Here is a 25,796-nt window from a genome sequence, read left to right on the forward strand (position 1 = left end):
TGAGCCACCAGTGCTTAGCTGTTTATTTTTTTAACGTGGTAGTGGAGAATATAAAAGTCCCCCTCCCCCATTTCAGCTGCTAGTCCCAGGTTGGGTGCTTGTACTATTCAGTTACTACTTACTGGCTCTTTGGAGATTCTCTTATTCCCAGGTTCCTCAGACTCATAATCCTCCTACCTCTGCCTCTTGAGCAGCCACTATGCCTGCCTACTTCCGGGATTTTTCTTTTTTTTTTTTAAGAAAACAGAAACAATAGAAGAGGCTCCACAAGCTCCCTCTATACATCTACCTATGGCCAGCATCTTTAGCCATAGCTATATGCTGCCATTTGGATTCTTCTGACAAAAAAAAAGTCTCATGTATTTTCTGCTTGGACTGACTTTGAACTATGATTCTAAGATCTCATTTTCCTGAGTAGCCAGGATTACAGGTGTGAGTCATTGGCACCTACCTTCCCTCGGTTTTTGGGTTTTTTTTTTTTTTTTTTTGGCCAGTCCTGGGACTGGGCTCTGTCCCTGAGCCTCTCTGTGCCCAAGGCTAGCACTCTACCATTGGAGCTGCAGTTCCATTTCCAGCCTTTCCTCGTACTGAAGAATCGAACCCAGGGCTTTATGCCTGCTAGGCAGGCACTCTACCACTAAGCCACATTCCCAGCCACCTCCCCTCTTCTTAAAAGGAAGGTACTAGGATTTGAACTCAGGGCCTTGTACTTAGATTGCTTGCTGAGCTGCACTGTACCACTTGAGCCACACCCCCAGATTTTTGCTGGTTATTTGGAGATGGGAGTATGGCAGACTTTTCTTCCCAGGTTGGTTTTGAAGCACAGCCTCTGGATCTCAGCCTCCTGAGTAGCTCAGCTTAGGCATAAAATCCTCAAGACTTATATTTCCAATCAATCAGCAAAAATCCAGAAGTGGAATTGTGGATTGAGTGGTAGAGTGCCAGCTTTGAGTGGAAAATTCAAGTGACAGCTCAAGGGCCAGTTTAAACCTCAGTTCTAGAAAAAAAAATTTTTTTTAAGAAGAAAAGAAAACCTTTTGGTGTATGTCACATTGAAAAGGCAGTGGCAATGTGGTACTGGTATAGGAAATGATGGCAGTTTTGGCTTCATGATAACACAGCTCCCGGATGACTTTCTCCACTGCTGTAGGTTTTACCATGAGCATAGAATGTTACAGAAGGTCTTTGGAGAATGGAAAGAAGAATGGTGGATTTCTCAACGAGAATGGAAACTCTGTGTTCGAGCAGACTGTCACTACAGGTCAGATTTTGTGTTTCATTGCTTCAATTTTACACTTTTTCAAGTATAGCTTTGTTTAAAAGACCAAATAATTGCATGTTGACATGTTTCTGGTCAAAGGAGCAGTGTTGTTTTTGTTTTTTTCCAATCCTAGGCCTTGAACTCTGGGCCTGGGTGCTCTCCCTAAGCTCTTTTTGCTCAAGGCTAGAATACTACCACTTCAGCTATAGCACTACTTGGAGCTTTTTCTGTGATTAATTGGAGGTAAGAGTCTCATGTACTTTCCTGCCCAGGGAGGCTTTGAATTGCAATCCTCAGATCTCAGTGTCCTGAGTAGCTAGGATTACAGGTGTGAGCTATCAATACCCAGCTAAAAGGAGCAGAGTTTTTTTTTTTGTTTTTGTTTTTGGCCAGTCCTGGGCCTTGGACTCAGGGCCTGAGCACTATCCCTGGCTTCTTCCCGCTCAAAGCTAGCACTCTGCCACCTGAGCCACAGCGCCACTTCTGGCCGTGTTCCATATACGTGGTGCTGGGGAATCGAACCGAGAGCTTCATGTATAGGAGGCAAGCACTCTTGCCACTAGGCCATATTCCCAGCAGGAGCAGAGTTTTTAATCACTTTATTTCCAGTTAACCATGCCTCAAAAAAAACCCCACAATAACAACAAAAAAGAAACAGAAGTGGAGCTGTGGCTCAAGAGGTAGAGTGCCAGCCTTGAGCAAAAAAAACTGAAGAACAGTTCAAGCCTGGAGTTAAAGCCCCTGTAACACACACACACACACAAATACAAATTATTTAACTCTTTAACATTCACATTCTTAAGGATAAATAGCGGGGGAAAATTGGAATTATATCAAATACACATTATTATAGTTTTAGAGTAAATACTTCGTTGTTGTTATTTTTAAAGTAAAATTCAGAGAGTTGTACTTGCTCAGCTCTCATGCTCAGAGCTGGTGTTATACCACTTGAGCCAGGCCTAAAGCTGGCTTTTTACTGGTTATTTTGGAGATAGAGTCTCATGAACTGTTCTGTTCAGGGTGGCTTTGAACCTTCATCCTCCAGTTTTCAGACTCTTGACTAGCTAGGATTACAGATGTGAGTCACCAGCACGAGTATATTTTTATGCCCTTAACATCGTATTTACTCTCATTAAAGTCTCTGTTTAGATTTTTTGGGGCAGGAGTTTTGATTTATTGTTACTTTAGACAAAAAATAGGCATGCTGAATAATTCCAGTAAGCCAATGGAGTATGAAATCCAATCATAGAAAGTGAGATAATGCTTATATGGAAGAATGAGGTTAATGCTGTCTGTATCAAGGGGGGAAAAAAGGAAAATGTGCCTTTGACATGTTTAAGTGCAAAGTGCACTTAAGTGCACTTTGTACACTTTAAGTGCAAAGTAGTAAATTGTATGTAGTGTACACATCCAGATGATGAGGATGTAATTGTCCTTGCAAATGTTCTAGCCTTGTGGATGTTGAAAATGAGTTATTCTTGGACATGTCAAGTATTTTTCTCAGTGATTTTTAAAAAATTTATTGTCAAAGTGGCATACAGAGGGGTTACAGTTTCATATGTAAGGCAGTTAGTACATTTCTTGTCAAACTTGTTACCTCCTTCCTCTTTTTTCAGTGATACTTTTAAGTGTAGAGCAGTTTCATCTTTAAGATGAATAGGTTTCAGTGTGACTATGGGAAATGAAATTTGAGCACAAGTACTGATGAGGCTGTTTTAGGACAGTAGCTTCCACATTAATTATTGTAAGTATAGAATAATCTGGGTATGCTACACGTAGGAGTTCTTTTCATTGTCTTAATGAAAGTTTTTTTCTCTTTTGGCTCTCAGATACTACTTGTACAATCTGATGTTCCAGAACTGGAAGATTTATGTGTACCAACGACAGGAGATGAGGAGCAAATACCTTAAAGCTGAGAATCATGGTGAGAAGAGGAAGGTCATGTCAAGAGAAGATGTATTCAATTTCCTTTTGTGTTTTTTAGTTTGTGTGTGTGTGTGTGTGTTCTCTGGGTAGAGACTTCTGGCTCTGTTTTTCTCCATATGGAATGATTTGGGGCATTTAAGCATATTTTGGTGGTTAATTAGAGATCAGAGTCTTGGAAGCTGGGTGCCTGTGGTTCATGCATGTACTAGTTACACAGGAGGCTAAGATCTGAGGATTGTGGTTCAAAGCCATTCCAGGCAGAAAAATCCATGAGACTTTTTTTTTTTTTTGGCCAGTCCTAGGGCTTAAACTCAGAGCCTGGACATTGTACCTGAGCTTCTTTTGCTCAAGGCTAGCACTCTACCACTTGGGCCACAGCATCACTTCCAGCTTTTCCTCTTTCTATGATACTGAGGAATTAAACCCAGGGTGCAAGGCAAACAGACCACTAAGCCACATTCCCAGTCTAAGACTTTTTTTTTTTGCCAGTCCTGGGCCTTGGACTCAGGGCCTGAGCACTGTCCCTGGCTTCTTTTTTGCTCAAGGCTAGCACTCTGCCACTTGAGCCACAGCGCCACTTCTGGTCATTTTCTATATATGTGGTGCTGGGGAATCGAACCCAGGACTTCACGTATACGAGGCAAGCACTCTTGCCACTAGGCCATATTCCCAGCCCAGCCCAAGACTCTTATCTCCAATAAACTACTTAGAAAAAGTCAGAAGTGGCGCTGTGGTTCAAGTGGTAGAGTACTAGCCATCAGCACAAAGAGGGTTAGGGACAGTGCCCAGGCCCTGAATGCAAGCCCCAGGACTGACAAAAAAGTCTTTCAGACTTTACTACTTGGACTGGCTTCAAACTAGGATCCTCCAGGTCTCAACCACCTGAGAATCTAGAATTATAGGCATAAGCCACTGATTAGTAGCTCTGTCTTTCATTTTTTTTCTTTTTGTGCCATCACTTGGCTTTGAACTCAGGGCCTCAGCACTGTTATTTACTTCATTGTTATTATAAAAGTAATGTGCAGAAAGATTACAATTACATGAGTCATGGAGTAAGTACATTTCCTTTTGTACACTGTCTTCCTTTCACTCTTAAGTCCCTCCCATCTCTCTACCATGTATAGTTCACTTTCATCAGTGTCTTTTTTTTTCTTCAAGTCCTGAAGCTTGAACTCAGAGCCTGGGCACTGTCCCTGAACTTCATTGCTCAAGGCTAGCACTCTACCACTTGAGCCACAGCTCTGTTTCTGGCTTTTTCTGTTTATGTGGTACCAAGGAATCAAACCCAGGGCTTCATACATGCTAGGCAAGCACTCTACCGCTAAGCCACATTCCCAGGCCATACCTTCTTTCTTTTTGAGATGAGGTATCCTTATGTTCCCCAGGTAGGTCATGAACTTCTATGCTCAACTTCTTGCCAAGCGTTCCAAGTAGCTACAAACACATATCACCACCCCTTGGTCAGACTTTTTTTTATTGTGCTCATTCTACTTCACAATTATTATTTGGAAGAGCAAGGTTTTTTTGTTTTTGTTTTTGCCAATCCTGGGGCTTGGACTCAGGGCCTGGTCACTGTCCCTGAGCTTCTTTTGCTCAAGGCTAACACTCTACCATTTGAGCCACAGCACCACTTCTGGCTTTTTCTGTTTATGTGGTGCAGAAGAATTGAACTCAGGCCTTGGTGCATGCTAGGCAAGCACTCTACTGCTAAGTCACATTCTCAGCCCCAAACAGCAAGTTTTATGGCATGATTTCTTCTTATTAACTTTATATTATGGAAAAATTAAAATATCAACCAAAATGAATGATAGAACAATGAATCTTTATATATCTATTACTCAGCTTCAGTGATTATCAGTTTTTGCCAGTCTTGTGGCATTCCTATCTTAACTTCTCTGCTGCTTATTTATGCATGTAATTTCTGGAAATACTACAGTGTATCTCTTAAAAAACACACCAAGTGGTTTTATTTCTTTTGCAGTACTGAGGATTGAGTTCAGGGTCTCATCATTAATAGACAAACTCTCTACCATTGAGTCATATCTACAGACGTTTTGGCTTTTCATTTTTTTTTTTACAGTCTTATACTGACCTAAGTCTAGCCTTGAACCCCTGCAAGGTTTATCCTGCCAAGAAGCTGGAATTACAAGTGTGCCCTATCACAGTTGGGAATTTTTTGTGTGTGCTGGTCCTGGATCTTGAATCCAGGGCCTATGTGCTGTTCCTAAGCTTCTTTTTGCTCAAGGCTAGCACTCTACCACTTGGAGCCACAGTTGTATTTCTGGCTTTTGGTGGTTAATTGGAGATAAGAGTCTCATGGAATTTCCTGCCTGGGCAGGCTTTGAACCACGATTCTTAAATCTCAGCCTCCCCTGGGGGCCAGGAGTTTGTCTTAGTAGAGTACTTACCTGGCATGCATGAAGCGCTGTGTTGGATTCCTCAGTACCACATACATGAAGAAGCCGGAAGTGGCACTGTGGCTCAAGGGGTAGAGTGCTAGCCTTGAGCAAAAAGAGCTCAAGGACAGAGCCTAGGCCCTGAGTTTAAGCCCTAGAACTGACAAAAACAAAAAAACTCAGCCTCCTGAGTAGCTAGGATTACAGACATGAGCCACTGGTGGCAGGCCAAAAATAAGAGATTTTGATATAAAAGATACCTAGAAAGTTCAACAGAATTATTTTCCTTTAAATGTTTTATAAATATTGCCATTTTTTTTATTCTTTCCATGTACACTTGGATCTTTCTTAGTTTTATAACACTTCCTCACGTTTCCAGCAGGGGGCACTTGAAGGCTGGAAAGATGTACATATTCAAAGGTATGATTAGTTCAGAGAGAGCTTGAGCTTATATCGTTGCCAGAATAATCTATCTCCTACTCTTCAAAACATCTCTTTGATGTCTCTAGATGTAAAGCAAAAGGTGCAAAAGGCCTGGAAGTCATGGTTGATCTACGTGGTTGTTCGTAGAACCAAACTTCAGATGCATACTACTGCTCTGGAGTTTAGGCAGCGGAGCATCTTATGGTGAGTGTGCTCCATTGTCCTACAGACTGGAAGCTATCCTTTTACCTCAGAAACTTTTTCCTGCTTTAACATTTTAAAACAATGGGTTTTCTTTTGTCTCGTTCTGTTTTGCAATACTGGAGATTGAACCCAGGTCCTCACACTTACTGGGCCGGTGTTGTATCACTACAGCCAAGACTCCATCCCTCTAGTAGTTTTTAGTTTTGCTGGTCCTAGGGTTTGAACTCATGATCTAAACACTTTCCAACTTGAGCCATGCCTTTTTTTTTGTCCTAGGGCTTGGACTTAGGGCCTGAGCACTATCCCTGGCTTCTTTTTGCTCAAGGCTAGCACTCTGCCTCTTGAGCCACAGTGCCACTTCTGGCCGTTTTCTATATATATGGTGCTGAGGAATAGAACCCAGGGCTTCATGTATATGAGGCAAGCACTCTTGCCACTAGGCCATATTCCCAGCCCCTCTTCTGGCTTTTTTATAGCTTTTTTTTCCCCCCCAGAGTCGAGGCCCGAACTCAGGGCCTTGCACTTGTCAGGCAAGGGCTCTTCCACTAAGCTAAATCCCTAGCCCCTCTTTCTGGCTTTTTGCAAGTTAATTGGATATCAGAACCTGTAATTTGTCTGCTTGGGCTGGTTTTGAACAATGACCCCCTCCAAGTTTCAGCCTCCTGAGTATCTAGGATTACATGCCTGAGCCATAGTTTTGAACTGTTTATTGATTATTGGTTTCTGGGGTTATTTTTGTTGTTGTTGTTCTGGTATTGGGACTTAAAATCAGGCAGGGTCTAGGTGCTATTCTTTAGCTTTTTTGTACTGTAGGCACTTGAACCATAGCTTCACTTCAGGTTTTTTGGTGGATGATTGAAGATAAAAGTCTCACAGATTTTCTTGCCTGGGCTGGCTTTGAACCTCAGTCCTTAGATCTCAGCCTTTTGAGTAGCTAGGATTACAGGTGTGAGCCATCAGCTCCTGGCTTGGTTACTGATTTTCATTTTAGTCATGGATCTAGCAGTATCAATCTAGAGATGGCACTGTGTGAGAGAAAACTTGAGCTGGGGATTTGAGCCATAACCCCTAAATTGCCCTTCTCTGTTCTGAGTGGCTTTTTCCTATCTGATTCCGCCTCTAATTGTATCTTTCAGGGTATGGTGGAGCAAGTGGAGGCAACGACTAAGACAGGCCTATGTGAACCATGCTCTTCATGCTACAGCTGTGAAGCACAGGGCCCTGAGCCTCCAGCTGCAGGTGCGTCCCAGTAGTCTCAGGCTTTGCTGTCTGTCCTTTCTGAGTTGTCAGCAGGAAGCCATCAGGCTTTGTGTTGGAAGGGCAGGTACAGTATGGAAGCCTGGGCTCCTGTACAGGCAAATGCTGCTGTGTGGAGTAGACAGAGCTTGCTTACTATGTGCTTCTTACAATTTGTAGAGAATTCTTATCATTATGGGGATAGAAGGAAATTGTGAATTAGTCAAAAGCTTTTTGCTAAAAGCAGTTTATTTTTATTTCCTCTTTACTGTTTTTTCAACTGCAAATTAGAAAGTAATGTGGGCTAAAATGAAACTAAAGTTGAACAAAAAAAATCAGTTTCTGTTTCTTTATAGCTTCATTTTTCTTACAGATTTCATTTGGGAAAGCCATTAGTTTTGGGTCAATTGTAAAGGCCTAAAGACTATACCAAAAGTATGGTGTGGTAAGAGTCCTATGACCTTTGATGTCTATCGAATATTTGCTGGTGTGCTGATTAGTTGCACAAAATAGAACACAGAAAAATACCTGTTAGTAAATGTATTAGTAGTATCTTTGTAATCTGACAACACATTGCTGACTATGCCAGTATATGCAGATCACATTGCAAATAGCATACACAGGATCTGGAGATATAGTTCAGTGGTAGAATACATGCTTAACATGTGTGAGGCCCTAGAATCAACCTGCAGCAAGCACCCCTCTCCCCATAATTGAATATACACTTACCTGGACTGGACTAGAGATGAACAAATTTGGGCCCAAATTTGTCCTGCTGTTTTTGTGTATAAAGCTTTATTGGGGTTGCCTATACTTATTCATTAATGTGTTCTCTATGGCTACTTCTAAGTTATAGGGACAGAGTTGAGTGTTTGCAGCAGAGACTATATGGATAGCAAAAGATTTAAATGCTTGTTATCTGACCCTTTAAGAAAAATCTTGCTGACCTCTGAACTTTTAGTTCTTTGGAGGCAATAAGAAGACATGATTCAGGCTGGGAATGTGGCTTAGCAGTAGAGTGTTTGCCTAGCATGCATGAAACTCTGGGTTCGATTTCCTCAGTACCACATAGACAGAAAAAGCTGGAAGTGGCTCAAGTAGTACAGCGCTAGCTTTGAGCACAGACAGGCTCAAGGACAGAGCCCAGGCCCTGAGTTCAAACCCTAGGACTAGCAAAAATATAAATAAAAACATGATTCTTTCCAATAATAACAGTCCCAGCAAAAGCAGCAGCAGTTTCATTTATCTGTTTATTTATTTTTGTCCTGTGGCTTGAACTCAGGGCCTGGGCTCTGTCCCTGAGCCTCTCTGTGCTCAAGGCTAGCGCTCTACCACTTGAGCCACAGAGCTACTTCTGGCTTTTCCTGTTTATGTGGTGCTGAGAAATTGAACCCAGAGCTTCGTGCATGCTAGGCTAGCACTGTATTGCTAAGCCACATTCCCAGCCCCTAGATTGGGTTTTGTTGTTGTTGTTTTTTTTGCCAGTCCTGGACCTTGAACTCGGCCTGAGCACTGTCCGTGGCTTCTTTTTGCTCAAGGCTAGTGCTCTGCCACTTGAGCCACAGCACCACTTCTGGCTGTTTTCTGTATATGTGGTGCTGAGGAATCGAACCCAGGGCTCCATGTATACGAGGCAAGCACTCTTGGCTAGGCCACATTCCCAGCCCCCTAGCTTGGGGTTTAAAATACAACAATGTATTGAGATTTGTTCATGTGTATATACAGAGACAGATCCTCTCTTTTCTCTTCTTTCCTTCCTTATTATTGTTATTTTTAATGGTGCTAGAGATCAAACCCAGAGCCTTGTCTATAATAAGCCAGTACCCTACTAATCACTATAATCCCCTTGCAGGGATCTGTTAATTGCTTGTTATTATGCCCATTACATGAGTAAGGCACAGTTTATTTACTCAATGACTAATGATCTGCTGGCTACCTCTGCTCTTTTGCAATTACAAACAGTGCCACAAAGATATTGTTAAGCGTCCCCTTGTACAAGTGTCTGATTTCTTTGGTCTGCTTGCTAGAAGTATCTGCTGGGTCATTGAGCTTTTACCTCATCATCCTCATTAAGTATCTCACAATTCCTTTCATGCCAGGCCAGCTGACATGCTTGCATGTGTTTCAGCTTCATCAGATGTTGCACTACCACAGTTGTGCATTTTTACCAAGTTGATAGATGTCAGTTGATACTTCATTGTGGTACTGTTTTATATTTCACTGGTGGCTGTGAGGCTCCTTTCATAAGCTTGTGTGCTATTTGGATATCTGCTTTCCAGCTGTTCTCATCCCTCCTATGTTTGATATGCTGCTACTATTATGAGTACATTGTAACATAATGCAGTGCTTTATAATACTATCTTAGGAATCAGAATTTTCAAAATAAATTATTGCAAATGTAGAATCAGATAAACGCAATCAAAACCTTATGGTCTATATTTGGAAATGTAAATATCAGAATTCACCATGATATTATTTTTTCTTTAAAAATTTATTTCTCATTGGGCACTAGTGGCTCACACCTGTAATCCTAGCTACTCAGGAGGATGAGGAAAGTCCATGAGTCTCTTATCTCCAATTAACCACCAAAAAGCCAGAAGTGGATCTGTGGCTCAAGTAGTAGAGCTCTATCTTGGAACAAAATGTTCAGAGACAGAACCCAAGCCCTGAGTTGAAACCCCAGCACTGGCAAACACCAAAGCCAAAAAAAAAACCTGTGTATTCTTGGTATTTTGTGTCTTGTCTAGAGTCCAGTCAAAGGTGACTTAAGGAGCCCTTTGAAACTGGGAAAGAGTGAGGAAAGGGATGACATTGTGCAAAAAGAAATGTACTCTTGGAAATGGCTCTGTGGCTCATAGTGGTAGAGCACTACTAGCATTGAGCAAAAAAGCTCAGGGACAGAGCCTAGGCCCTGAGTTCAAGTCCCATGACTGGTTTAAAAAAATAAAAATGTACTCTTTACCTGACTTCTATAACTGTAATCCCCCTGTACATCATTTTATAATAACAGTATATATATGTGTATATATATGTACACACACATATGTATATATATGTTTTTAAATTTTCTTTTTTGCCAGTCCTGGGGCTTGAACTCAGGGCCTGGGCACTGTCCCTGAGCTTTTTTTTTTTTTTTTTGCCAGTCCTGGGCCTTGGACTCAGGGCCTGAGCTCTGTCCCTGGCTTCTTCCCGCTCAAGGCTAGCACTCTGCCACTTGAGCCACAGCGCCGCTTCTGGCCGTTTTCTGTATATGTGGTGCTGGGGAATCGAACCTAGGGCCTCGTGTATCCGAGGCAGGCACTCTTGCCACTAGGCTATATCCTCAGCCCTGTCCCTGAGCTTTTGCTCAAGGCTAGCATTCTACCACTTGAGCCACATTGCCGCAACTTCTGGCTTTTTCTGTTTAAGTGATATTAAGGAATTGAACTCAGGGCTTCATGCATGATAGGCAAGCACTGTACCACTAAGCCATATTCCAGCCCCCAATAAATTTTTTTAAAAGAGTCTTTTGATGTACGGTAGGAAGAAAGTAGTTTATTCATACATTGATTTCTTTTGTTTTGTTTTGTTATGCCCATCCTGAGGCTTAAAGTCAGGACATGTCCCTGAGCTCTTTTGCTGAAGGCTAGTGTCTCTGCCACTTGGCCCACAGCTCTATTTCCAGCTTTTTGGTAGTTAATTGGAGTTAGGAGTCTCACAGACTTAGTTGTTTGGGCTGGCTTTGAACCTTAATCCTCAGCTCTCAGCCTCTTGAGTAGAATTACAGGTGTGAGTCACTGCTCCTGGCCTCTGGTTTCTAATTTTAGCCTCTCTGATGTGTCTGTTTCCTTTCTTCCCCTCACCTGTATTTCCCTTGTTTTTTCTGACTCCCCCTTGATTCAGTGATTTCTCTGGTTTTTAGGCTTGGTCACGGTGGCAAGAGGAGCTTCAGCACAGTCAACGGGAGAAGTGGAAAGTGGTTTCTGCAGTACGACACCATGATCACCAGCAAAAGCAGAGAGCCTTGAAGACGTGGCTTGAATACCTGCATGTCCGTAGGATGAAGAGGCAACAGAACGGTGAGCAGGACCCCTGGGCTCTCAAAATGGGCCTGATTGGAAGATCTCTCTCCTTTCCTGGTGCCAGTGATACTTTATGAAGAAAAAATATTACCATGTCATGCCATAAATTTTGGGGAAAAGATTTTGGAAGAAAAAGAATATATCATTCTTTAAAAAAATTTTTTCTTTGCTATTATAAAGGTGGTATACAGAGAGGGTACAGTTACATATGCCAGGTAAAGAGTACATTTCTTTTTGGACAGTATCACCTCTTCCCTTACTTTGTTTTCCCTTCCCACCCCTACCCACACGTTGTATAGTTCATTTTCAACATAGTGTCCAATGAGTACCATTGCTGCCTTTGTTAGAATACATCGTTCTTGCCTAGTGCTGGTGGCTCATGCCTGTAATCCTAGCTGCTCAGGAGGCTGAGATGTGAGGACTACAGTTTGAAGCCAGCCCAGGCAGGAAAGTCCATGGGACTCTTATCTCCAATAAAGCACCAAAAAGCCAGAAGTAGAACTGTGGCTAAAGTGGTAGTGTACTAACCTTGAGTACAAAAGCTCAGGGACAGTACCCAAACTCTGAATTCAAGCCCCAGGACACACACACACACATATACACACACACAATTGAAGACATCATTCTGGATTCACACTTACTTCCTTTTGGTCTTCTATATTTTACTTAAATATGATTTGGATTATTGCAATGAATGTGTATATTTTAAATAGAGCTGTTTCTTTTTTTGTCCTCAGGCATGTGTGCTAACCCTGGATTTTGTGCTCAAGGCTAGCATTCTGCCATTTGAGCCACAGCTCTATTTCTAGCTTTTTTGGTGATTCATCAGAGATAAGGGCCTCACAGACTTTCCCTGCCCAGGCTGTCTCGGAATCAAGATCTTCAGATCTTAGCCTCCTGGGTAGCTATGATTATAGACATGAGCTATTCGGCTGGAATAATATATTTGTGACTTAGTTTCCTGGTTGGTTTCAGAAGTAGTAATCATAAGAACATGATCAATGACAATCTTTTTTGTACTTGAATGTCTTTGGATAACAGCGTGAGTGCTATCTTAGGTTAGGCTCTCCTGCTTTCTCGCAAGCCTCCCCACAGAAGTCTCCCCTCTAGGAAGAGTTATAATGTGTCTACAAGTCATGCAATTAGTGCCCAGGGTTGGAAGGTGGATACAACAGGCTGTTGAGCATAATGAGTGACATATAACACCTCCTCCAGCTATAGCATTTGAATTCAGGTTTGACTCCCTTCAGCTCATCAGATCATCAGCTGGAGTGTTGAAAGAGATGTAGCTAGTAGCTAAGTCAGGCTGGCTAAAATTCTGGATAGGTTTTGCCAGTATGCCACCAAGGGTTCTGTGTCATTGCTTTGGTCTCCAAGTCCTATTCATAGATATCCATGTACAGTCAGAAATTAACACAATCGTGTGTGTGTGTGTATGTATGTATGTATGTTTGTATGTATGTGTATGCCCATGCCCATGCCCATCCATGTTCGCACACTGGTCCTGGGGCTTGAACTTAGCACCTGGGTGCTGTCCCTGAACTTTTTCTTTTCTTTTTTTTTTCTTCTGTAGGATAGGTCTCCTAATATTTGAACCATAGCCCCACTTTCAGCTTTTTTTTTTCCTTTGGTGGTTAATTGGAGATATGTCTCATGACTTTTCTACCCAGGCTGGATTTGAACCGCAATCCTCAGATCTCAGCCTCCTGAGTAGCTAAGATTACAGACATGAGCCACAGGTGCCCAGCAGCACAGTCTTTTCTGAAAGCATCAATTGCCATTCCTGAGCAGTTGGTGATAAAATTTATTTTACAGCATCCTCATCCCTAAAATTACAGACCTTTGGCTCTTTCCTTGGAGAGAGGAAAAGCAGCTCAGGAATTCCTGACAACTTTGCAACTTTTTATTTTTTGATTGTGAGGATCAGACTTAAAGGCCTTGGATATGCTACACACAGGCTCTGTTGCTCTATTACTGAGCTAAGTTACAACCCTGCCTAAAATACTTTTGAAGAGCTAGGCACCAGTGGCTCATGCCTATAATATTAGGTACTCAGGAGGCTAAAATCTGAGGTTTGAGATTCAAAGCCAGTGGCGGGGGGTGGGGGGGTGAGGGGAGTCATGAGACTCATCTATTAACTAACAAAAAGCCAGAAGTGGAGCTGTGGCTCAAATGATAGAGCGCTAGCCTTGAGGAAAACATAAACAACAACAAAAAACCTCAGGGGCAGTGCCTAGGCCCTAAGTTCAAGCCCCAGGACCAACACACAAAAAAAGAAAAACTTGTGAATATCCTTTCCAGGAGCATCCTTGAATCCCTGCAGTTGCTAGTGGTTAGGCTTGTTGTCTCGCACCATCTCTCACTGAGTGGAAAAGCAGGAAGAAACTGAAGTTATTTCTCTGTTGCAGAGGTGGCTGAGCGGTTCCACCATGTCACTGTGCTGCAGATACACTTCTGTGACTGGCAGTGGGCCTGGCACTGGAGGCAGAGCTTGTCTGCTCACCAGGCCCTGGTGGAGAAGCTGGCCAGGAAGATGGCACTCCGGAGGGTCTTCATACACTGGAAACACTGTATCCTTCTCAGTCTCCCAGGCCTGTGCACCCTGTAGCCAGGACAGCATGGAGCTGCATGGCAAAGTGTCAGGAAGACACAGCAAACTCTCTAACACAGCCTTATCTCTGCTGACCTCTTTGAGTTACTTTGTTGTTGTTTTAACTTGGACTATGCATTGAAAGAGTATGTACAACATACACTTTAATGAGTAGTAGTAAAATAAACACCTATGAACTTACCACCCAACTTAAAAACAAATTGAGCTGGAAGCCAAGAACTGGTGGCTCATGCTACTAGCTGCTCAGGAGGATGACTGCTGAGGAGTGCTCTTTGAAACTGCCTGGGCTGGAAAGTCCATGAGACTTATCTTCAATAAACTACTCAAGCCAGAAGTGGCGCTGTAGCTCAAGTGGTAGAGTGCTAGCTTTGTAATTTGAAAGTTTTGAAAGTTTTTTTTTTTTTTTGGCCAGTCCTGGGCTTGAACTCAGGACCTGAGCACTGTCCCTGGCTTCTTTTTGCTCAAGGCTAGCACTCTGCCACTTGAGCCACAGCACCACTTCTGGCCATTTTCCATATATGTGGTGCTGGGGAATCGAACCCAGGGCTTCATGTATAAGAGGCAAGCACTCTTGCCACTAGGCCATCAGGGACAGAGCCCAGGCCCTGAATTCAAGCCCCAGGACTGACCAAAAAAAAATACAGCCAGCATCTCTGGCTGCTCCCCACCGACTAAATCTCTTTTGCCTCCTCCATTATTGTTCCATCTACCTCCACCCCCTCCAGGTCATGGGGCTTGAACTCTGGGCCTAGGCACTGTCCCTAAGCTGCTTTTTGCTCAAGGCTAGTGTTCTACCACTTGAGCTACAACACCACTTCCAGTTTTCTGGTGGTTAATTGGAGATGAGTCTCACAGACTTTGCTGCCCCTGCTGGCTTTGAACTGTGATCCTCAGATCTCAGCTTCCTGAGTAGCTAGGACAGGTATGAGGTACTGGCACCTGGCGCCATCTCTTTTTCTGTTGTCATTTCCTGGTGTTTCTCTGTGCACTCAGGGAGTGGAAATAGTCCCAGCCATCTGCTTCTCAGTGGTATCATCATTGTGGCCATGGCTCTTGTTTATTGAACTTGGTACCATCTGTAGTCATTATGCATAATTCTATCAGTCTTTGTAGCAATGCTGTGGAATAGTTGTTCCTATCTTCACTTGCAGGTGAGAAACAGATGGGTGTTATAAGAGATTTGCTAAGTATTTGGTAGAACATAGGCCTTTACTACTGTATAAGTGTTCTTAATTATTACACCCCCCATGCAGTATGTGTCCATGATGAAGATTTAGGGGGCCTGGAAGTACATCCACACATTCATTCATTCATTTGTTCCATCACCGAATCATGTTAAATGCTGCTGTTTTAGTTTTATAGATGGAGCAACTCAAAAGACTCAGAGTATTGTTTGTCTCAAGGGACAAACAGACATGAAAATGGGTTGACTATGGTGTGGTAAGTTCAGTCACAAATATTTGTATTAAAAATGAGTAAAATCTGGGTATGCCTGTGATCCTAGCTCTGTAGGAGGCTGAGATCTGATTGAGGTTCAGTGTCAGCCCAAGCAGGAAAGTCCATGAGATTTTAATATTCAGTTAACTACTAAAAAGCCATAAGTGGAGTTGTGGCCCAAGCAGTAGAACACTAGCTTTGAGCACAGAAGCTCATGGTCAGTGCTCAGGCCTTGAGCTCAAGCCCCAAATCTGGCACCAAAGAAAAGAAGTTTGTATCAAAGAAAGGCATCGTGGCACACACTTAGAATCCCAGTATGCAGGAAGCTGAGGCAGAAGGATTGTGAGTTTAAGGTCAGTCTAGGCTGATAGTAGGAGATTTGCATGCAGTTCTATGGAGATTCAGGACAGGAGGGAATGTTTGAACTGAATGTAAATGTTAAGAGGAAGACAAGTTCTCCAGCCAGAGAAACTAGGAAAGACATTTCAGGTGGAAGGGATGCTATCTGCCCAGGTTTACAAGTGAGGAGAAACATTCAGCTAGTGAGTTGTAGGGTGTTGCTGGTGGGAGGGCCAGTGCAGGCTCAGGAATCTGCTGCTTTTTCTGATTGGCACTGGGGAGCTTCTGGAGAAGCCATGCACCAGCGTAGATTTGTGCTTTAGAGAGTTGTGGATTAGAGGATGGAAGCTGGCCCAGGGGCACCAGTCCATGTGAGCGCATGCTTATGTTCTGTGTGAGGGACAATGCAGATGAGCTGCAGGGACAGAACATTGCTGGAGATGGAGAGAGAGGCCCAGAAGGAGAGCAGATGGGCTTGGTGGCTGATAACATGGGTGATGTGGGAAGAAAAAGTGTTTGAAAATAACTCCCAGCTTTTTCACTCCAATGTCTGATTGGATTGTGATACCAAAACAGAGAGTGCAGCAAAGGAGCCAGTTCCTAAGATGTGGTGATTTGGAAATGCTTACCCAAATTGGTACTTGGGTACTGTTTGCTTCCCATCACAGGATTCAAAGAGGAGGCCAGGCCAACTGTTTGATAAGGAACTCTTCTGATTCCCCTTCCCTTTCCTGGGGTTACCAAGGGACGGAGGTGGACATCAGCCCTGTTCCCCTTACAGCTGTGGTACTTCATATGGGTCAGGAAGCAGATGCACTCTGTGGGGCTAGGAGCCATGTTGACACTGGAGGCCTTAGCTCCTGGCAGACATGCTGCTGCGTGCCGAAGAAGCTGCCCAGTGGGAGGTGGCAGACAAGCACCACCAACACAGGCTGCTGGTAAGAGTGCCAAAGCCTAGCAGACTCTACCCCATGGCCTTGGAGTTACCCGCTTGGGATCCTCACTCTTCCATACTGACTCTTGAGGGAGAAGGTCCTCCAGGTCTGAGTGAGCTGCAGTCTTTTTTAAGTTTGTTTGTCCATCGTCCTTGAGCTCAGGGCCTGGGCACTGTCTCTCAGCTTTTTTGCTCAAGGCAGTGTTATACCACTTTGAGCCACAGCCTCCTGAGTTGCTGGGATTACAGGTGTGAGCCACCAGCACCTGGCTTGAGCTGCAGTCTTGAAGCACTCTTTTTATTGTTGGTCTTCTCATATGCATTTTGGATCAGGGCAGGTAATGATGTAGGGTCAGAAATATTCGAAGATATGAAGGAGCATAAAGTGATGTAGTCTTTTTACGTAGTGGACCCCATTTGGAGTGGCAGAGCCTCATCTGTAACAAAGACCAAAGTCACAGTGTTGACCTTGAGACGAGATCTGGACAGTCAGTTTCTGTTCAACTAGCCACTGTCCCCTACCTGGCCATCTGAGCTAGTCATCAAAGACGTATAAGAGCCTCAAGCTCCATAACATGAGAACTTCCAAGGCTATCAAATCTTCACTTCTGTGGCAGAATACTGCAGCCCAAGGTTCAGGGTCAAGAGGGGCAAATGGGTTTTGGCTAGGTCCGATGTGAGGCATTATGATGGAGCTAGAGCCAGGCCTGGGTGTTCTGTTCCTGTTCCAAGACCCCTACTTCCCAGATTCCTTCTAGTCCACTCTAGCAAAGCTGTATAGCAAACATGAGTCCCTGAGGTCTTACCACAGTAGGATCCAAGCCACCTGCACTTGTAATTATATACATGGATACACTTCCCCCTATATGGTTTTTAAAAAAAAGACACTAAGCAAAAAGGTTCATGTGTGTTTTTGTTTGTTTGTTTTTTTTGTTTGTGGGGGCAGTCCTGGGCCCTGAACTCAGGGCCTGAGCACTGTCCCTGGCTTCTTTTTACTCAATGGTAGCACTCTGCCACTTGAGCCACAGCGCCACTTCTGGCCATTTTCTATATATGTGGTGCTGGGAAATTTAACCTAGGGCTTCATGTATATAAGGCAAGCACTCTTGCCACTAGGGCATATTCCCAGCCCTTGTTTGTGTTTTGCTGGGGATTGAACCCAGCAGATCTGGTACGTGGTAGGCAAGCACTGTACCACTGAGCCATAGTGCTCAATTACCCTCTCCCATCCCTATCTCTGCCAGAGATAAAAGTTGATTTTTATTATTATGCTTTGCAGGTCATGGGGTTTGAACTCAGGGCCTGGGCACTGTCCCTAAGCTTCTTTTGCTCAAGGCTATCTCTGCCACTTGAGCCACAGTGCCACTCCTGGCTTTTTCTGTTTATGCAGTATTGAGGAATTGAACCCAGGGCATCATGCTAGGCAAGCACTCTACCACTGAGCCACATTCTCAGCATGTAAAAGTTGATTTTTGACCTTGGTAGAATTCTTTCTTATGTGGATCATAGGGTTCAGAAGTGATATGTTCATAGCACAGTAGACACTAGGGAGTGGTCCATCAGTTTTACTGAGTGCCTGCTGCACAGGCTGACTTGTATTAGCTCCTAATTTGATCTTTTTTTTTTTTTTTTTTTTTTTTGCCAGTCCTGGGGCTTGGACTCAGGGCCTGAGCACTGTCCATGGCTTCTTTTTGCTCAAGGATAGCACTCTACCACTTGAGCCACAGCATCACTTCTGGCTTTTTCTATATATGTGGTGCTGAGGAATTGAACCCAGGGCTTCATATATACGAGGCAAGCACTCTTGCGACTAGGCCATATTCCCAGCCCCCAATTTGATCTTAAAGCAAAGAAATTTAAGGGAATGGAGTGCCTTGAGCCACAAGCACTCACTGAATATTTTGCCCCTTGGTTGGAGGTACTGCTTTCCTTTGTCCACACTTTTTTGGCTGGGGGGTAGGGGGGTAGAGGCTGTACTGGAGTTTCAATTGAGGGCCTTGAGCTTTCTAGACAAGTGCTCTTCCACTTGAGCACATTCCCTGTTCAAGACCACACTTATCTACAAATTCTGATTCTTTGTAATTGCTGTCATTTCTTCTTTATGTAGTATTTTTGCTTTAGAGCTCTAAGAGACAATGTGACCCGAATCCATCTCCAACGGATAAGGAGAAATCTTGCTCATCAACAGCACGATGTCACGGTGAGAATTATCTTCTGTGTTAAGGGACCTCTGCTGATGGTAATTCTCTTGTGACCTCTGTGCTCAGAGATTAGTTTACATTTTAGACTCAAATATATATATATATAATATTATATATATAATATATATATTTTTTGTCAACCATAAGGCTTGAACTTGGGGCCTGAGTGCTGCCCTATGAGCTCTTTTGCTCAAAACTAATGCTGTACCACTTGGAGCCACAGCACTACTTCTGGGTTCCTGGTGGTTAATTGGAGATAAGAGTCTCTTGGACGTTCCTGCCTGGGCTGGCTTTGAACCATGATCCTCAGGTCTTAGCCTCTTGAGTAGTTAGGATTACAGGCATGAGCCACCAGCACCTGGCTAGACTCTAAAATCTTTTTTTTTTTTTTGGCCAGTCCTGGGCCTTGGACTCAGGGCCTGAGCACAGTCCCTGGCTTCTTCCCGCTCAAGGCTAGCACTCTGCCACCTGAGCCACAGCGCCCCTTCTGGCCATTTTCCATATATGTGGTGCTGGGGAATTGAACTGAGAGCTTCATGTGTAGGAGGCAAGCACTCTTGCCACTAGGCCATATTCCCAGCCCTAGACTCTAAAATCTTAATGCTCATTTTCTTTAGTAATCCATACTTTCTAATAAAGAAGCTCTTGCTTTAAAGCTTTGTTTAATCCATTTTTATATGTTTGCAGAGAAAAATTTTAATTTAATTTTAATTTTTTTTGGCCAGTCCTGGGGCTTGGACTCAGGGCCTGAGCACTATTTCCTGGCTTCTTTTTGCTCAAGGCTAGCACTCTGCCACTTGAGCCACAGCGCCACTTCTGGCCATTTTCTGTATATGTGGTGCTAAGGAATTGAACCCAGGGCTTCATGTATAGGAGGCAAGCACTCTAGCCACTAGGCCATATCCCCAGCCCCTGCAGAGAAAATTGGTAGTTGACTCAGAGGTCACGGACTATGGATTTTAACCCTGGAGGAGATAAGGGGCTAACACAAGTACACCTTTATGGCTTGTGTTATAGGAGGCTGTGCTTTGTGTTTCTATGCTAAGTCTGTTATCTTCAACTGTTAGTTTACTGAAGGACCACAAAGATCCCTTTTTGTGGGCTTTGTTTCTACATTTGGATGGAGGGATTTTGTTTTCTTTTAAATGGTTGTAGTCACAGTATTATTTCATTAAAATGTTCAAACAGCTAGCCACTGGTGGCTCATGACTATAATCCTAGCTACTCAGGAGGCTGAGATCTGAGGATCAGGGTTCAAAGCCAGCCCAGGCAGGAAAGTCTTGGAGATCCTCATACCCAATTAACCACCAAAAAAGCCAGAAGTGGAGCTGTGACTCAACTGGTAGACTGGTAGACTGCTAGCCTTGAGCAAAACAGCTCAGGGATAACACTCAGGCTCTAAGTTCAATTTCCAGGAGTGGCACACACACAAAAGTTTAGACATACTGAAAAATAGAATAGCATAATCATCTTCTACTCACTATCTAGCTCAGCATTTATTACTCTTGGTTTCAGGTTTCTTTCTTTTGTTCCTTTCATCTTTTATATGCTATGGGGTTTAAATTCAGAGTATAGAGCTTGCTGGGCTGGTGCTTTACCACTAGAGCCATGTTCCAGTCCTATTTACTTTGTTTTTCAGATAGGGTCTCTTACCTTTTCCCAAGCTGATCTCAAATCACAATCCTCCTCTTTTGTTTGTTTGTTTTGGTTTTTGGTTTTCTTTTCTTTTTTTATAACCAGTCCTGGGGCTTGAACTCAGGGCCTGGGCACTGTCTCTGAGCTTTTCTTGCTCAAGGCTAGCACTCTACCACTTGAGCCGCAGTGCCACTTGTGTTTATATGTTACTGAGGAATCGAACCCAGGACTTCATGCCTGCTAGGCAAGAACTCTGCCACTAAGCCACATTCCCAGTCCAATCTTGTTTTAACCTTCCAAGTATCTGAGATTACAGGCATTTGCCACTATACCTAATCTCTGTTTTAGCTCCCCAACCCACCTCCAATCGTTTCAACATAAATTATAAACATCATGGCATATAGTACTGAAACATTTGAGGATGTATCACTCCAACTAAGAAGCTTCTTAATCACATTATCTTTACCATCTCTTTAACAAAGTTAACAGTAATTATCTAATATTCTCATATTCAGATTTCCACAATTTCCCCAAAATATTTTAATAGCTGGTGTGTGTGTGTGTGTGTCTGTGTCTATGTCTATGTCTGTGTCTGTGTGTCTGTGTGTTTGTCTGTCCTGGGGATTGGATTCAGGGCCCTAGTGCTATCCCTGAGCTTTTTTTTCCCCTCAAGGCTAGCACACTACCACTTGGGTCACAGCTCCACTTCCAACTTGTTTTGGAGATGAGAGTCTCATGGACTTCCCTGCCTAGGCTATCTTTGAACTGTGATTCTCAGCTTTCTGAGTAGCAAGGAGTGTAAGCATGAGCCATTGTTGCTCAGCTTTATGTTGTTGTTGGTCATGGAGCTTGAACTCAGGGCCTGGGTACTGTCCCTGAGCTTTTTTGCTCAAGGATAACATTCTACCACTTTGAGCCACTGCTCCACTTCTAGTTTTCTAGTGGTCGACTGGAGATGTGTTATGGACTTTCTTGCTCAGACTGGCTTTGAACCACAATCCTTATATCTCACTTTCCTGAGTAGATAGAATTACAGGCATGAGCCACCAGTGACCAACTCCAGCTTGTTTTTTTTTTTGGCCAGTCCTGGTCCTTGGACTCAGGGCCTGAGCACTGTCCCTGGCTTCTTTTTTTTTTTTTTGCTCAAGGCTAGCACTCTGCCACTTGAGCCACAGCGCCACTTCTGGCCATTTTCTGTATATGTGGTACTGGGGAATCGAACCCAGGGCCTCACGTATACGAGGCAAGCTCTCTTGCCACTAGGCCATATCCCCAGCCCCTCCAGCTTGTTCTTGAACCAGGATTCAGTTCAAATGTTCACTACATTTGGTGGAGACTTTTTTTTTTTTCGCTAGTTCTGGAGCTTGAACTCAGGGCCTGAGCACTGTCCCTGGCTTCTTTTTGCTCAAGGCTAGCACTCTACCACTTGAGCCACAGTGCCACTTCTGGCTTTTTTCTATATATGTGGTGCTGAGGAACCGAACCCAGGGCTACATGTATACAAGGCAAGCACTCTACCACTAGGCCATATTCCCAGCCTGAGACTCTTTTTTTATTTTTTATTTTTGTATTTGTGCTGGACCTTGAATTTGGGCTTCCTTCTCTCACCTTTTTTGCTTGAACCACACATACCTCCAGTTTCAGATTTTTGCTGGAGGTAGGAGTTGAAAGCACTTTCCTGTCCAGGCTGGCTTGGAACTCTGATCCTCATATTTCAGTCTCCTGAGTAGCTAGGATTACAGGCATGTACCACCTGCACCCAGCTTTTTTTTTTTTTTTTAATATGAGACAGAAGGTTTCTGTATGGAGCTCACACTGGCTTCAGACTTGTAATCACAGGTGTGTGCCACCACACCTGGCTGTTAGAATGTCTCCTAAAGGTCTTAAACTAGAACAGCCTCCTCCCCATAACAGTACTTTTTTTTGTTTGTTTTTGGGTGTTTATTTTTTTGTGTATGTATGTGCAAGTCCTGGAGCTTGAACTCAGCCTAGGCACTGTCACTGAGTTTTTGTTTTTTTTTATTGTCAAACTGATGTACAGAGAGGTTACAGTTTCATACGTTAGGCATTGGATACATTTCTTGTACTGTTTGTTACCTCCTACTGAGTTTCTTTAGTCAAGACTAACACTCTACCACTTTGAGCTACAGTGCTGCTTGTGGCTTTTTCTGAGTAGTTTACTGGAGATAAGAGTCTTATGGCCTTTCCTGCCCAGGCTGGCTCCAAACTGTGATCCTTAGATCTCAGCAACTTGTACATGTTTATTCTAAATATATATATATATATATATATATATATATATTTGTTTATTTATTTTATTTTTTTGCCAGTCCTGGGCCTTGGACTCAGGGCCTGAGCACTGTCCCTGGCTTCTTTTTGCTCAAGGCTAGCACTCTGCCACTTGAGCCACAGCGCCACTTCTGGCCGTTTTCTATATATGTGGTGCTGGGGAATCGAACCCAGGGCTTCATGTATACGAGGCAGGCACTCTTGCCACTAGGCCATATTCCCAGCCCCTCTAAATATATTTTTAAACTGTGGGCCAAGCATACCATTGTGAAGTAGCAAATGTTACTACTCACCATCTCTAGAACTTTTGAATCTTTCAAAACTGCAGCTGTACCTAATAAACACTAACTTCCTATTGGTCTTCCTCCAGCCATGACAATCACCAATCTGCTTTCTGTCTTTATGATTGCAACTCCTCTAGAGACCTCATTGAATTGTCCAGTATTTATCCTTTTGTGACTGGCTTATTTCACTTAGCATAATGCATAGTTTTTCTTTTTGTTTGTTTTTTTTTTTTGACAGCCCTGGGCCTTGAACTCCTTAGGCCTGAGCACTGTCCCTGGCTTCTTGGTTTTGTTGTTTTTTTTGCCAGTCCTGGGCCTTGAACTCAGGGCCTGAGGACTGTCCCTGGCTTCATTTTGCTCAAGGCTAGCACTCTGCCTATATATGTGGTACTAAGGAATCGAACCCAGGGCTTCATGTATACGAAGCAAGCACTGTTGCCACTAGGCCATATTCCCAGCCCCGCTGGCTTCTTTCTGCTCAAAGCTAGCACTGCACCACTTGAGCCACAGTGCCACTTCTGGCTTTTTCTATATATGTGGTGTTGAGGAATTGTACCCAGGGCTTCATGTATATGAGGCGAGCACTTTACTACTAGGCCATATTCCTAGCCCTGCATAGTTTTTCTTTAAAGTGAAAAACACTCCAACTTTTTTTTTTAAGGACATGCTGGTTATGTTATATAGTATTCTTTGTTCTTTGTCTTTATTTTGTTTTAATTTTCCTTTAGCCCCTGTAAAATAGAAGTTGAAGTGCTTGATTAGAAACTGAAATGAAATATTTTGATAAAACTATTTCACAGTTTGGTTGGGGCTGGGGATATGGCCTAGTGGCAAGAGTGCCTGCCTCGGATACACGAGGCCCTAGGTTCGATTCCCCAGCACCACATATACAGAAAACGGCCAGAAGCGGCGCTGTGGCTCAAGTGGCAGAGTGCTAGCCTTGAGCGGGAAGAAGCCAGGGACGGTGCTCAGGCCCTGAGTCCAAGGCCCAGGACTGGCAAAAAAAAAAAAAAAAAAAAAAAAAACTATTTCACAGTTTGGAATAGGAAATTAGTTTTAATTTCTAAAGTGGTGTCTTTCATGAGGCCCAGATTAGGGTTAGCTTCTTCATCCAGATTTCCCAGAGATTGGAAGGACTATTTCTTTACCTTTAATGCTGGACCAGACAATACCTCCTCCCTAGGTCAGCCATGATTATTTTGCAAGTCCATGGATGTTGTCTATTCCACATTGAGGTAATACCTGCTTTTGGGGATGCTCACAGTCTGTGGGAGTCATACCTGCTTTTGGGGATGCTCACAGTCTGTGGGAGTCAGCATTAATTAATCAGCAGGTTAAGAGAAAGAACAGTTATTTCACTTTTCATCTCATATACTTACATTTTCTTCCTGTCTTCAGCTGCAGCGCAGGTTCTGGAACCTCTGGCAGTCTCGGATTGAGGAGAGGAAGGAGCGAGAGCAGCTCCCTTTATTGCATGCAGCCCAGGGCCACTACTGGTAAGACTGGGGTCTGCCTCTCCAGAGCCACCTTGTGGTTCTGACTTTGGGCCTTCTAGCAGTGATCAGTTGCCCAGCCATGAATGAGTGTTGTAGATTCAAGAAAGAGCAGGGGCCATGGCTCAAGTGGTAGACTCCTGCCTTGGCAAGCATGAGGGTTCGGAATGGAAACTGCAGTACCTCCAAAACAAAAAGAAAATCCAGTAAGTTAGAATATAGAGACTTTTATACAGACTTCCTAAATTGTAGAGGTAGTGTGCTCGCTGGTCTAATTAGCTTGTAAAGAAAATATCAGGAACTGGGGATATAGCTCAGTGGGAGGGCGCATTTCTAGCATGTGTGAAGCCCTGGGTTTGAACCTGAATATTAAAAACAAAAGTAAAATCAGAGCTATTAAAAATTTAAAGCAAGCTTGAGTCAAAAGCATGTTAGATGTCAACTTATTTCTTTGTTCTTAGAATGAAGCTAGAAAGCCCATGGGATGCCTCTGTCAAGGAGTGACAATGTCCAGATTCGCTGCCTTGGGAACAAAGTGGGGGGTGGGGGTGGCGCAGGGGAGATGATGGAGGAGGTAACAAGTTGGATAAGAAAAGTACTCAATGCCTTACGTATGAAACTGTAACCCCTCTGTACATCACTTTAACAATAAAGAAATGAAAAAAAAAAAAAGAAAACAGAACATGCTGCTAAGCAGTAACTAGTTGTTCCGTGTTATATTCCAGGGTGACATTGTTGCGCAAGTGTATCCGATTTTGGCTCTGGTATGTTGAGAAGAAAAGATACAAGCAGGTAAGGAGTGTCATGGCAGATAGCACCCCAGCCTTAAACTCAGCCTGATGACTTTGCAAAGATTTCTTCCTCTGCCATGAGATCTTGTTCTGATTTGGAGGAGAGCATGCTATGAAAAGTTCTGAGATAATTTCCTTCAGTCCCTGCTAGTCAGAACATCTGCTCAACTCCATATCTTTATCTGCTAGAAAAATGTAGAGGGCTAGCTCCTGCCAGCTGTGTGTGTCTTCACTCACACTAGTTTATGATATGAACTCACCAGCCTCTCACTCAG

The 25,796-nt window shown here is 43.4% G+C and overlaps 1 protein-coding gene across 6 annotated transcripts in view; it reads left to right on the forward strand.

Moving 5' to 3' along the window:
• The window catches only part of Sfi1 (SFI1 centrin binding protein), a 63,756-nt gene that overhangs the window by 15,754 nt on the left and 22,206 nt on the right, over nt 1–25,796 (forward strand). For all 6 annotated transcript variants that reach the window (XR_007210503.1, XM_048343337.1, XM_048343336.1 and 3 more), the window contains 10 exons: nt 1,151–1,261; nt 3,091–3,185; nt 6,093–6,210; nt 7,347–7,449; nt 11,348–11,504; nt 13,916–14,077; nt 16,762–16,832; nt 18,936–19,028; nt 24,636–24,733; nt 25,456–25,522. Coding sequence is in view for 5 of the 6 variants with exons in the window: in XM_048343337.1 (XP_048199294.1) it covers nt 1,151–1,261; nt 3,091–3,185; nt 6,093–6,210; nt 7,347–7,449; nt 11,348–11,504; nt 13,916–14,077; nt 16,762–16,832; nt 18,936–19,028; nt 24,636–24,733; nt 25,456–25,522 (1,075 nt within the window). In the remaining variant the exon portion in view is untranslated. The remainder of the gene's footprint in view (nt 1–1,150; nt 1,262–3,090; nt 3,186–6,092; nt 6,211–7,346; nt 7,450–11,347; nt 11,505–13,915; nt 14,078–16,761; nt 16,833–18,935; nt 19,029–24,635; nt 24,734–25,455; nt 25,523–25,796) is intronic.

Source organism: Perognathus longimembris, chromosome 3 (assembly GCF_023159225.1).
Source record: "Perognathus longimembris pacificus isolate PPM17 chromosome 3, ASM2315922v1, whole genome shotgun sequence".
Taxonomy (NCBI): domain Eukaryota; kingdom Metazoa; phylum Chordata; class Mammalia; order Rodentia; family Heteromyidae; genus Perognathus; species Perognathus longimembris.